This window comes from Sylvia atricapilla, chromosome 20 (assembly GCF_009819655.1).
Source record: "Sylvia atricapilla isolate bSylAtr1 chromosome 20, bSylAtr1.pri, whole genome shotgun sequence".
Taxonomy (NCBI): Eukaryota; Metazoa; Chordata; class Aves; order Passeriformes; family Sylviidae; genus Sylvia; species Sylvia atricapilla.
Genome location: NC_089159.1, coordinates 974,229 through 988,401, shown reverse-complemented (window position 1 = coordinate 988,401; position 14,173 = coordinate 974,229). Strand labels below are relative to the sequence as shown.

Genomic DNA, 14,173 nt, shown 5'->3' with positions numbered 1-14,173 from the left:
AAGAAAACAATTTGCGTTTTAAGGAGGTGCTGGTAACCGGCCCCCGCATACGTTCGGCCTGTGCCTGTGTGACCCCGAGCACGGAGTTATTCACCTCGGGGTCTCTCCAGTGTCACTCCACCCGGAGAGGACAGGCAGGACTCGGGCCCACACGTGATTCCAGAGAAAAGGTGCCGGCGCTGCTGGGCTCTGACTTTGTACAAGACTTCGGGCAGCCCCTTGCTCGTGACTTCCCTGTGCCTCTGCCGGGGATCATCACTAACTTCACAGGCTTTAATTATCAGCTTAATGAGAGCATTTTCCACAACCTCTGAAGAAAGATGCCGTTGAAAAATGCATTATCCCCTTATTGACTGCTTTTTCAATTAAAACTCTTAACTAGCGAGGCAATTGGACCCCACTTTTGCCTGGCAGAAATATCCCTTTAACATTCACGTGAAGCTGCAGAAAACAAACCGTCCCTGCCACCAGCACCTCAGGAGACTGCAGCATCATTTCATCAACAGAGAGAAATCACGGGTTTGTCTGAAAATTCCTTTTGACAGCCACGACAGAAATGTCATAAAAACCAACACCAAAGCCTGCACGGGGCTGCTCTGCACAGCCAGGGCATCACCAAAGCCCAGTTTCCACAGCCCGTGCTGGGAGCACGGTGTGGAATTTGGGTTTGGCACAGGCAAGAGCCGCCCTCACCCTCCTGCTCCTCCCCACCAGCGCTGGGAGCTGCTGGGCGATGCACTCGCCGAGCATCTGCTGGGGATTGAGCCCTGGAATCAAATCCAACCCTCCCATCCCTGTGCTGCAGATGTGCTGATCTCCCCAGGGTCCCTGGGACTCCGAGCCGTGGGTGGATTATCAACAAATGAACTCAGAGCTGGTTGAAGGATGGGGAGAAAGGAGGAAAAGGCCGGGCAGGAGCTCGTGTGCTGTCTGTTCTCCCTCACCTTCCTTGCTCCCCTCCTGCAATCCCCGATCCCAGCAGGGCTCCCAGAGCCCCAGCCCCGGTGTGGGATGGGTGCTGCTCCAGCCTCCTCTGCCTCCGGGCTCCCACCGAGGGCTGAGCAGAGCCCACACCGCAGGAGGAGAACCCTGCCAGGGCCAGAGGGGCACATGCAGGAACAGCTCCAGGAGTGGAGCGGGGTGTGCTCCCTGCCCCGGGACAGCTCCGTCCTGTCCTGCCCCGGGACAGCTCCGTCCTGTCCCCGGACAGCTCCGTCCTGTCCCTGTCCCCGGTCAGCTCCGTCCTGTCCCTGTCCCCGGTCAGCTCCATCCTGTCCCCGGACAGCTCCATCCTGTCCCTTCCCCGGGCAGCTCCGTCCTGTCCCTGTCCCCGGACAGCTCCGTCCTCTCCTACCCCGGGACAGCTCCGTCCTGTCCCTGCCTTGGGACAGCTCCGTCCTCTCCTGCCCCGGACAGCTCCGTCCTGTCCCTGCTCCCGACAGCTCCATCCTGTCCCTGCCCCGGACAGCTCCGTCCTGTCCCTGCTCCCGACAGCTCCGTCCTGTCCCTGTCCCCGGACAGCTCCGTCCTCTCCTACCCCGGGACAGCTCCATCCTGTCCCTTCCCCGGACAGCTCCGTCCTGTCCCTGCCTTGGGACAGTTCCCTCCTCTCCTGCCCCAGGCACAAACGCAGATTTATAAACCCAGGTTGGAGCTCCCTGACTGAGGAAGGGACATGGCTCCACGGGGACCCGGCAGCGATGGGTTAATGGCTGCACCTGAGGATTTTCCAGTTTAATGATTCCATGATTCCAAGGCACTCACACATTCCCAGGGCTTATTCACAAACTGGGATGGCAGGGAAACCGAGGGGCACGGTGAGGTCTGCTGGGCCAGGGAACCCTTGGGATGGTGCTGAGGGGCTCCTGGAACAGGGAACCCTTGGGAATGGTGGTGAGGGGCTGGGCCAGGGCAGCCTGGCAGGAGGCAAAGGGGGTGAGGACAGAGGGGTTCCAGGCAGGATTCCAGCCCATCCCCGAGCTCCACTCAGCAGCCAAGGGATGGGTCACTGCCTGTGTGTGTGATCCTAGCAGAACACCAGAGCTGAGCTTGAGCACTGGTTTAAACCCACCTAAAGCACTCCCCGATTTCCTCCCAGTGATGCCCTCACATTCTCCTCCCCCAGAAAGCTGTGTGTTAATCCTGGCATTAATGTCACCGAGTCACCCGCGGGCACCAAGGCTGTGGCTGAGCCTCATGACTCAAGCAGTGACTCAGAACCTCTCTGGCCACCCCAGCAGAGCCAAATCAGATCAGCTCATCATCCCCAGGCCCTCACCCGGGTGAGGAGAGTTTCCAGGTGCCCACAGAGGTTTGCTCCCTGCAGGACTCTCAGTCCTGGCAGAATCCAGGGAACTGAGGCAACAAGGAATGGCAGCGGTGGGAGCCTGGCTCATTGTCCCGTCATGGGAAGAGGATGCTGCGGGCACCAAGCAGCATCTCTGGGTTTTCTGTGAACCTTTCCCGTGTGGCCAGCAGAGACTCACCAAAGCTCCCCCTCAGTGCTCGTTTGTGTGGTGCAGAAAGACCTTGGGGACAATTCCAGCTTGAGGAGCCCCAGCACGAACATTTGCCATGTGTGAGCTCTGTCCAGCTGCCCCCAGGGCTCCAGCAGGGAATCCTGGGATCCCATGGCACACCCAACACACTTCTGCCGAGTGTGGGGATGGCAGGGTTGGAACTGGATCGTCTTAAATGTCCCTTCCACCCCAAACTGTTCTGTGGCTCTTTGATTCCAAGTGCCCCAAAGGTGATGGAGCAGCAGCAAAGAGCAGCGTGGAGCTGGGAATCCAAGAGTTTTCCCAGACCTCGCAGCCCAGGGAGATTTGCTTTGCACCTGACTCAAGGCGGGGGTGTCTGCACCTCTGCAGTGTCCATTGGGCCTCCTAAATAAACCTGTGGGATCACAGAGCCATGGAATCATTGAGCTGGGAACTGATCTCCAGGATCATCGAGTCCAACCTTCCCCCAGCACTGCCAAGGCCACCACTGACCCCTGTCCCCAAGAGCCACATCCACACAGCTTTTGAACATTTCCCCAGTGAAGGGATGTTCCAAATCTCCACCCTGAGCCATCCCTGGCCCAGCCTGAGGCCGTTCCCTCTCCTCCTGTCCCTGTTCCCTGGAGCACAGCCCGACCTCCCCGGCTGTTCCCTCCTGTCAGGGAGTTGTGCAGAGGAGAAGGGACATGGAAGAAAGAAAATCATTAATGACTGTGAACATCCAAAGGGGACTGGAAAAGCTCCACTGCCCTCCAGGGAGCAGACTTTGGGTTGGACACCATCTCAGGGGAGATGAAAGAGCCTCCAGCCCTTTGGAAAGAGGATTTACTATCCTAAGCTACCCCGCTTCAACACCAATTCTCCTCCAGGTTCTAATCCCACATCCCCGGGACCGAGAGGTTCCAGGTGCCAACAGCTGCTCCTGCTGGTCCTGCACTGGTTTGTGGGAGCTGAGCACAGAAAATACCCGCCCTCTCCCTAAGCTTTGAGCTCCAGACAAAAGATTTCATCTTCCCTCAGCCCTTCCCTTCGCGGAGCAGGGAAAGTTGGATCTGCTGGGGGATGTGTAGCAGGAACCACAGAGCCAGAGCTGTGCTTGTCGGGGCAGCAGCAGCCCCAAACAGCTCCCAAACCACCCCCTGAGCCCCATCCTGCCTTCCCCTGGTCCTGATCCCACAGGACCCACCTCATAAGTCTGCCCAGGCTGGAAATGCCCGGCAGGGAGAGCAGGGCTCCAAATCCCCTCATCCCAGGCGGCAGCAGCAGCTCCGAGGAACTCCTGCCCGAGCTCCTGTGCTTTGAGGGAGCACGGGAATGCTCCTTGGAGAGGGGGTGAGCCCATCCCTGCCCCATTCCCATGGGACACCCCGCCCTCAGGCCTCAGCAGAGACCCCTGCCTCTCCAAAAGTCTCCTGTCGGAGCCGCTCCCTTGGAAGGTGGAATTAAATCCTCATTGGGCTGGAGAAAGGCAGAGCTGGAGAGGGGAAGTGGAGGGGGAAAACATGCCTGGAAATGAGAGGGGGAAAGGGAAATGAGAGGGGGAAGGGGAAATGAGAGATGGAAAGGGAAATGAGAGATGGAAAGGGAAATGAGAGATGGAAAGGGAAATGAGAGATGGAAAGGGAAATGAGAGATGGAAAGGGAAATGAGAGGGGGAAAGGGAAATGAGAGGGGGAAAGGGAAATGAGAGATGGAAAGGGAAATGAGAGGGGGGAAGGGAAATGAGAGATGGAAAGGGAAATGAGAGATGGAAAGGGAAATAAGAGGGGAGAAAAGGGAAATGAGAGGGGGGGAAGGAAAATGAGAGGGGGAAAGGGAAATGAGAGGGGGGAAAAGGGAAATGAGAGGGAGGAAAGGGAAACGAGAGGGGGAAAGGGAAATGAGAGGGGGAAAGGGAAACGAGAGTGGCCAAACATTCCTGGGTTACATCACCGCTCCCCCCGCGCAGAACGCACCTAGGCGGGTTTTCAGAGCCCCGTGCACCAGACCGGCTGGACAATGCACCTGACCGATCCCTAGGTGAGCCTTTCCCCGGCCATCCTCAGGATAATGAGGTCCCCGGCAGCCCCCTGCTCGGCGCCCTGGCAGCCGCGATGAGGAGGCTGAGCGCTGCCGAGCGTGACCTCCAGCCGGCGGCGAGCGGAGAGACTTGGAGCTAAGGAGGCGGCTTTGCAGCTCGGGGCCCGGAGCACACAAGGGCTGTTTGTTTTTACTCTCCAGCAGGTGCCTGCAGTGGCCGGCCGGGCTGTGTCACTGCCGTGCCCCGCTCCCCCGGGCAGGAGCCTCACCCGGGGACAGCTCCAGCCGCGGGAGATTGCCCAGAGCCGGCGTTCGGCTTCAAAGATGGGGAGGGCAGAGCCTCCTGAGCAGCCTGAGCCCTTCCCCAGCGCGAGGCACAGAATTCCTCCCTAATTACAGCCTCAGTCCAGAACTACAACGGGAACAGGGAAAGTCTGGCACAAAATTTTGGCCTTGGAAAACAGTTTTAATTCTAGATGGCTCCAGTGACTTCTGGGAGGAGAGAAACAACTGCCCTCAGCCCCAGCACAGGAGGGACCTGGATCTGTAGGGATGAATCCAGAGGAGACCACGGAGCTGCTCCCAGGGCTGGAGTCAGGCTGAGAGCTGGGGATGTTCATCATGGGAGGAGAAGGCTCCAGGGAGAGCTCAGAGCCCCTTCAGGGCCTAAAGGGGCTCCAGGAGAGATGGAGAGGGGCTGGGGACAAGGGCTGGAGGGACAGGACACAGGGAATGGCTTCCCACTGCCAGAGGGCAGGGATGGGTGGGACATTGGGCAGGAATTGTTCCCTGGCAGGGTGGGCAGGGCTGGCACAGGGTGCCCAGAGCAGCTGTGGCTGCCCCTGGATCCCTGGCAGTGCCCAAGGCCAGGCTGGACACTGGGGCTTGGAGCACCTGGGACAGTGGGAGGTGTCCCTGCCCATGGAATGAGAGGAGCTCTAGGATCCCTTCCCACCCAAACCATTCTGGGCTTCCATGAAAAGCTTGACTGGATCTCAGGAAAGGACCAAACATCTCCCCTGGAGCCCCTCAGTCCCTTCAGCCCCTCAGCTCCTGCAGTTTCCAGAGCAGTTGTGTCGATCTGGCTGCTCTGGTTCCATGACAACCACGCAGAGAAGATCCATGGATTGCACAGACACATCCCTGGAGGAGGAGATTTCCATGGGGCTGGAGCCTCCAGCAGAGCCCAGGAGGGTGGAGCAGGGAGGGTTCTGTATCCCACACCAAGCAGAGGAGCTGGAGAGTTCCTCACTCTGCCACACCATGGCCTGTCCTGCAGGGGAGGAGCAGCTCCACAGGGCTGGTGTGCTCCCCATTAACAATCAATCTGTGAACTCCCGGTGTCTGCCCAGGAGACAGGGACTGAGGAGGACAGGAATCTCTCCCTGCTCCAGCACAGCCACTCAAACAAGGAGGAAAAGTCCAAGTAAAGGGACTGCAGTAAGAAATCAATCCCCATAAGACCCCTGCCAGCTCCTCACTGTCCGCAGGGAGCTGCAGGCTGCCCAGGGACCAGCCCTGTCACCAGATGTCCCCAGGGGATGGCCCTGCAGGGCTGCTGAGGGGGATGTGCCACAAGCCTGGCCCAGAGCCCCCAGACCTCTCTGAAACCCCTCCCTGGACATGCAAAGCCATTCTACAGGTCTGTGCAGACCCGGCCAGCTCCTGAGCTGTGAGCAGGGATGAGGGTTCACACTAACCCATACTCTAACCCTGACCCTAAATGTAACCCTAAGCCTAAGCTCTGTCCCATGGATCAGGGATCACCCCAGACTCCCCAGCACTTCCATCAGCTCTGCTGCCTGCCCTGGAAGGGCAGAGCTCTGGCTGCAGCTCACACACCTTGGGCAGCACCAGCAGCTCCTCAAAGCAAGGCTCTGGGGGCTCCCTGGGGCACACACATCCTGGGAAGCCAAAATGATCCCGAGGTGCTGCATTTCAGGATGAAATAAAATGCAGCAAGGATGCAAAGCTCAGGTGCACCCCAGCAGGGATGGGCTCCAGAGGGGGGCTGCAGCTCAGGGCTTCCTTTTGTGCCATCCCTTCAGCAGGGCTGCACTCCAGCAAAGGCAGGGCTGGATATTATTTGGTATAATTTGATATAATTTGGTGTAATTTGATGAACCTTTTGCTGCTCCTGAGCTGCAGATCTGTCAGGCTGCAGCAGCAGCTGTAATTACTCCTCATTTCTGCAGTGAGAACACAGAATGGGATAAAATGTGATAATCCTCATTGTCCAAATGAGAGCAGACATGGGGAGAGTGGCCCAAATAAATCCAGACAAGTCTCATCAAATCCATCCCGCTGCCCAAAATTCCCAGCTCAGCAACACATTTTAAAGGACAGTCAGGCTGAAATGTGGCTGGATCATTTCTCACATTGAAAAATCACTTTGAGATCAAAGGACAAACCCAAAATCCATCAAAACCCATCTGCCCCATCCCTGGAAGTGTCCAAGGCCAGGCTGGATGGGGCTTGGAGCAACCTGGGCAAGTGGAAGGTCCTTGCCCATGGCAGGAGATGGAGTGAGATGATTTTTAAGGTTATTTCTAATCCAGACCTGGGATTCTCTGACTCCTTTGAACTCTGATTTTAACCCAGAAATGGTTCCTGGTCCCCCTTCAGCAGCCTGGGCTGTTTTATATTGAAAAACATTTTATATTGAGATATACAATGAAATATTTTATCCAGCTCTTTTCGTGCTGAAACACAAGGAACATCCACAGCTGTAAAAAAACTACAGGAAAACTGGAAGACAAAAAACGGGAGAGACAAAAGAAGGAGAGAAAATGTTTCCAGCTTGGGAATGTCACCATTGTCCCACCAGGGCAGCTCAGGCTGAGGTTGTGGACCAAAGCCAGCATTTCATTGATCAAAGGTTGGACAGGATGATCTTGGAAGCCTTTTCCAACCTAATGATCCTGGGATTTGTCCAGCCTTAATGATCCTGTGATCCTGGGATTTCTCCATGCCTAAGGACAAGGAATTTGCCTTCTGCCTGTCCCAGGGGAAGGCTGCACACTTCATCTTTGAAGGAGAGATTTGCTCTGTCTCCAAATGTCCCAGCCCGTGTCCTTGGACCATTCCCATCCCTGTGCCCAGCTCTGGTGTCCCTCCCTCCCCCAGGGCCAAGGCAGGCAAACCACAGCACTGTCCCTGGGGAAGTAAGGGACAGCAGGACAGGAGGGACACGGTGACCTGGGACATCACACACTGGAGTGTGTGCCACTGGCACTCCTTCCCTTTCCAGAGAGAACCTGGGACATTCTGGGATGTGTCACCTGTAGTGGCAAAATTGGAGAGGTGACATCCTTGGGAGCAATGAAAAACTGGGGGGGGAATCTCTGTCTGAAGTTCTGGAAGAGTCCTGGAATCACTGAAGTTGGAATGATCTCCAAGGTCATCAGGTCCAACCTTGGCCGCCAAGCCACAGCACCAAATGCCGCTTCTGCCTGGGTTTGAACATCCAGAGCAGCCTCAGGTTGTTCTGGAAACAACCAGGAGAAGTTGGATTTTGGGAAAATTTCTCCCAGGTCAGGCATTGACACTGCCCAGGGCAGCGGCAGAGTCCCCATCCCTGGAGGGGATTAACAGCCCTGGGGATGTGGCACCTGGGGACATGGGGCGGTGGTGGCCTTGGCACTGCTGAGATGGTTGGACTCAATGATCTTAGAGACCTTTTCCAACCTCAGTGATTCTGTGACTCTTCCAGAATTTAAATTTGAGATTCCCCCAATTTTGCATGGCCCTCAAGGATGCCACCATCCCAGAATGTCCCAGAGGTACCAGGCAGGTCCCTGGTGAAACCAACTCAACTCTTGCTTCATCAGAATACTCCCTATTCTCATCTCAATAAATAATTTGACATTCAGGGGTGGATTTTCCCCCCTCTTGTGGTAGCCTGGAGTTATTTGTCCAGCTGCTCCTCTAATTAGTGCACCAAGTGCTCATTTTATTCCTCAGATAAAAATCCCAACGAAACAATTTGTGACACTTAAGTCACACATTTATCTCTTTTATGGCAAATCCTGCTTAAAGAGGAGGAATCCCAGATAAGGCCACACATTCCATGTGCCATTTCCCAGCGTTTTTATCAGTGTGGCTGCCAACTGAGAGAATTTACAAATAATGGGTTTTTCCAGCACAGAAATGTATGAAACATTTCCCTTCCCTTGTGCAGGCAGAACATTCCAGGTCATTCCCCAGATTGCAGAGAGAAGCACGGACCCCTCTCACAGTTTGTGTCCATGAAATGCAGAATTATGGCTGAAAATTAGGAAAATCCACAGAAAGAAGATCAGATTTGATCTCTGGGAATATTTCCAGATCAAATATTGGCTCCTTATGAAGCACAGCCCCCAGAGGGGTGCCCAGGTCCACCACCAATCTCTATGGGAACAGTCCCACACTCCCAAACAAAGCTTTGGGATAATGGGAATCTCAGAACCCCCAGCCCTCACCTCCCTCTCTCTAAAGAGAAACACTTTTGCAAATCTTTTCTTTCTGTCCTGTCCTAGCACTTCCCATCCCAGTGCCACAACATCTCCTGGAGTTCACACAAGGAGGGTTCTGAGGATTTATTAAGATTTCTCAACAGACCTTGAAATATTCCAAGAAGATTCCCATTTTTCTCCATCACTGAGGGGGTTTTATGCCCAGCTGTACAATTTTCCCCATGGCAGCTGTGTTTCTGCACCTGGGGGAAGCATCCCTGGCAGAATCCCAGAATCCTGGAATGCCTGGAGTTAGGAGGGACCCACAGGGGTAAGAGAATCCAACTCCTGCACAGACACCCCAACAGCTCCATGCCAGGCCTGGCAGTGCTGTCCAAGCTCTCAGCAAAGGTTTGGAAGAACAGCTGGCGAAGGGATTTGTAGGGATACCGGGGATACCCGGGGAAGGGATTTGTAGGGACACAGGGGATCCCCAGGGAAGGGATTTGTAGGGACACAGGGGATCCCCAGCCCTGCTGTGCTCCTGCCCCCAGGGAAGGGTGGCAGCAGTGGGATGTTCCCAGGAAATCAGGGCATGCAGAGGGGCTGAGGGCAGAGCCCCTCCCTGCACTGCTGGGCGCTCTGGCAGTGCCAGGCTGCTGGCTGGTGACCTGTGCTGGCCTGTGCCCTCTGCAGGAAGGCTGGTGACATGTCCTGTGCGGGGAGGTGCTGGCAGCCCTCAGCAGCCATGGAGGCATCAGAGGTGACACCTGTGAAGGGCTCCTGGCCCAGATCCCAGCTGTGCCAGGGCTGGTTTTCCTCAAGTTCCAGCAGTGTTTTCTCCCTAACCCCAAAAGTGATGGATTATGGTTGAATTATGGAGCATCCCTTCCTTCCTGCTCCAGTGAGCTCTGAGAGCGTCACTGAGCAGCTGCACACGGTGGCCCTGGGAGCAGCTGTCCCTGTGTCATGTTCTGTGTCCTTCCCTGTGCCACTCCCTGTGTCCTTCCCTGTGCTATTCCCTGTGCCATTCCCTGTGTCCCTCCCCGTGCTATTCCCAGGGCTATTCCCTGGCTCGGTGGCAGGAGGTGACACCCAGCTGTCAGGTCACTTTATGCCTGTCCCCATACTGCAGATGCTCCTCTGAGACCCCCTGTCCATCCTGGCAATCCTGCTCCCTCCATCCCTGCAGAGAACAGGGACACCAGCCCAGCTCCAGCTGCTCAGCCCTCAGTGAAGTTGGCCCTGGCAGAGGCAGCCCCTCTGCCACACTGGAGTGTGCTGATGAGAACTGGATGTTGGGGCTGCTCAGGCTGGCTCAGGTTAAATCCCAAGCCCTGCCAATTTTCTTACCTCATTTTCAGGCCCTGGCAGCAGTTTTGATGGGAAGGAAGGAATGGATGTCTGGCTGCTCCATGTGCCAGCACATCATAACTCATGGCATGTGCCAGAGATGTGCAGAGGATTTCACCTCCCCCGTCTCTCCTGACCACTGGAGACTCCTCCCTGAGTGTGACCTTCCATCCATCCATCTGAACTTCCAACCCATCTAATGCTGAGCAAAAACCTGGGAAAACTCAGCAACCCTCCCCAGGAATATGTGGGAAGGTGGTCAGGCTGTTCCTGGGTGGACTGGGCACAGCCAGCATTCCTGCCCTGCTCCTCACTGATGCCCTTTTCCAGTGGGAGAGGAACCAGGAGCTGTTGCTGGTTCTCACTCCATAGCTGAAATCCCAGGAAAAGGTGCAGAATCCATTGGAGAGAAAGTAGCCATAATAATATAAATTCAAGCTGTACAGCATTCATTCAATTTACAGGCAAGGCAAATCGTTCACAGAACATTCCCCTCTTTGTTTGCTCAGTGCCTCAGGAATTTCCCATTCCCTGACTTTTTAAAATGCACGGCCCACCAGACCTTCCCCTGGCACAACCTCCCTCCAGCCCCAAAGCCCTGCTCCAGCCCTGCACCGGTACAACCAGTTTGGAGCTGGTGGGATGTGGAACAGGAGGATCAGCTCCCATCCCTGCAGAAAGCCCACAGAACTCCCTGGAAAGCCTCAGCAGGAATTTATCACTTCCATCATTCCAGGTTTAACTCCACTCCCCACCTCGGGTCCCTCCACACCAGCAGTCTGCTCAGGACGGTGCCAAAGTCTGCCAGAGTCAGGGAAGGACTGGAGATGAATCAGAACTGGGAGCCAAGTCCCAGCACTCTTTTTCTAAAAAAGCTCAGGATTTCGGGAAAAGACCCCAGGAGCTGGCAGTACACTGAGCCTGGCTCGGCCAAACCTGAGCCCAAGTCGCTCTCTGCCAGGAAAGGCCAGCCCAGCAGGGCAAGGGGCAAACAACAACTTTGGGACAAAACACTTTTAAAAGTGATGGATTCTTTTTTTCCCCTTTTCTTTATGGAATGAGATCATTCCCATAAGGCATCTCCTTTCCTTGCCAGGTTTTGCAGCTCTTTCCCTGCTGGACACCGTGGCAGGGTGACAGTTCCTGGGCAGGGTGACAGCCCTGCCTCTCCCTGGTGACAATCGGGGGACATGGGGAACCCCAGGAGGGTCTCAGTGCCCCATCTCCCCGGGCTCTGCTCCGCGGTGTCCCCGAGGATTCCGGCTCTCCCGGAGCCCTCCAGCCCCACAGCCTGCTCTGGCAGCATTTCGGGGTTTCCACCGTGCCACGGCCCCGGGACAAGGCTGCGGCTGCCCCCGGCTTCCCCCACGCTCCTGGCGGCAGCAAGGTGTCCCCTCCTGCCTCGCCAAGGACATTTTAAGGGAATTGCTCGTTGTGCTCAGCTCTGCAGCAGCTGAAATCCCCGGCTCCAGCATCCCGAGCCTGCATCTCCCTCTCCCCGCTAATGGGGGTTCTGTTGCTTTTATTCCCTCAGTAATTGTTTGATGAGCTCTCGCAGCAGGGCTGGGCTCGGAATGATTCCGCCCCTCAGAACTTCTTGCAGAGCAATGAACACCTCGTCCGAAGAGCTCCCGGCTCCGGCGGGACTGGGCGGCTCTGCTGGGTGCGGACCTGCTCCTCTCCCAGGGTCACCGGCCCGGGCTGCCCAGGGAAAGGTTCAGAGAGCCTGGCAGAGATTCTCCGGGCAGGGTGCGATTGTTGGGGTGTCTGGGCTGGTCCAGGAGCTGGACTGGATGATCCTGGCAGTCCCTTCCAATGCGCGATATTCCATGATGGTGATGGCGTCAAAGGAGTTGCTTCCATCACCTTGAACCTTGCTCAGCTTCTGACTTTGCTTTTCACATGTGGAATATCCCCCTCCATCCTGGCTATGACAGCCCCTCTCCACTCGTGTGAGGGGACACAGCTCCTGAGGGACAGCTCTGGGCTCTGCTCTGTGGGACAGGGACAGGGCAGGGCTGGAGCTGGGCCAGGGCAGGCTCAGGTTGGATATAGGGAAAGGTTCTTCCCCCAGAGGTGCTGGCACTGCCCAGGCTCCCCAGGGAATGGGCACAGCCTGAGGCTGCCACAGCTCCAGGAGCTCCCAGGGATGCTCCTGGGATCCCAGGGTGGGATTGTTGGGATCTGAGCTGCTCTGTCTTCACCCAGCTGTATCCCACAAGGAATGATCCATCCATGGATTGCCTGATCTCCAGCATTACCCACGGCAGGTTCACATCTCACCTTGCCCTTTCCTTTTGCATGGGGAAAGCCAAGTTCCCCAGCTCCCTCTCTGTTGGGGAAGATGAATCAGGGAAACCTTATAAATATGATTGCTTAGCAAAAGATTCTGAAAATATGAAACCTATAATCAAAATAGAAATGAAAGCTGACTTTGAGTTGTAGGATACTGAGTCTTAGTTACTATAGAACCTGAAAACAATGGCTTAGCTAGCTGAAGGAGAATCTCTTTTGATTGAACAATACCTTTCTGCTGGCTCAGAGATCCAAAGGTCAATGCAGCAAAACAGAAGCTTAAAGAGTAGTTTTTAGAGTTTAAAATATAACACAGTATGGTGATATAGTAGTTCTTATAGGCTGTATGTAGATTCTATAGGATTTTGTGTCTTGTGTTCGTTGGTCACTGAAAATTAGAATATTCATCACAAAAGGAGATAGAATGGATTGTAACAAAGACCTCACTCTCTCTGACCCTTCCTCTTCCCCCTGCTCTCGCTCTCTCCTGCTCTCTCCCCTGCCCTTTGCTCTCTCTCAGCTCTCCCCCTGCTGTTCTCTCTCCATCTCTCTTTGGGACTCCCTCCAGCCCAGGCTGGTGGCTGAAGGCAGGACCCTTTTACCCCCTTTTTACCCTTGCAATAAACCCACATGTTCTAGGATATACAGGCTGGCAGAATTCCTTGTCCCAGCTGTCCGTGGATTCGCCTACACCTCTCCACCCTTCCCTTGGTGACCAGGAATGGCTGGATCTGCATCCGAGGGCTGCCGAGCCCAGGGAGAGCCCCCGTGGATCCCCCAGGAGAGAGCAGAGCCCCGTGAGGACTCACCATCCATGTCCAGGCGCTGCATGATGATGGCCAGCTCCACCTCGCTGGGCATGTAGCCCAGGGAGCGCATGGCCATGCCCAGCTCCTGCTTGGAGATGAAACCATTCCCGTCCCGGTCCAGCACCCGGAAAGCCTCACGGATCTCTGTGGAGGGAAGGCAGAAAGGAGGAGTGTTGGAGGATGAATCCCCCTGGGCCAAATCCACACAGGCCCAGGAGTGCCCAGAAGTGTGAGGATTGACTTAAAACCTTCAGGAAGTCTAAAATACATAAATACACACAGACATGAGGTAGAAATGCAAGTTTAGTTTTAAAGAAATAGAGGGGTTTAAGTGCCTGTGTTAACTAGTAAGAGGAGCCCTAAAGCCTGGTTTAAAGTTCAAGTAACATTGCCTTTTGCAAAGTTAGTTAAACTCTAGTCATAACAAAAATAATGCAGCGCTGCTAGATAGAACAGATAGAGCTACACACATAGAATTTTTGTAAGAATTTGCATTTTCCTTCATATATCAATTTTGGCTAAGGATAGGTCCAACACTATTGTAAAAAAACTTGTTGGCTAAAAACTTAATTGGCTAAAAATAGAATAAAAAAGCACCACTTTGAGAACACACACACACAGGACTCACAAAAACACTGATGCTGCTGTTGTTAGTACTGATGTTGTCACGGGACACAGATTACTGAGGCCTCTGCTGATGTGGCTGCTTTTGCTTGGGACTTAAGACTCTGTGTTAGAGGCTTTCTGTTACCAGCTGGGACGG

The 14,173-nt window shown here is 55.0% G+C and overlaps 1 protein-coding gene across 3 annotated transcripts in view; it reads right to left on the bottom strand.

The window, feature by feature from the left end:
• Window positions 1-14,173, bottom strand: part of CALN1 (calneuron 1) — a 136,597-nt gene that overhangs the window by 47,372 nt on the left and 75,052 nt on the right. For all 3 annotated transcript variants that reach the window (XM_066333112.1, XM_066333113.1, XM_066333114.1), the window contains one exon: window positions 13,411-13,554. In XM_066333112.1, the coding sequence (XP_066189209.1) occupies window positions 13,411-13,554 (144 nt within the window). The remainder of the gene's footprint in view (window positions 1-13,410; window positions 13,555-14,173) is intronic.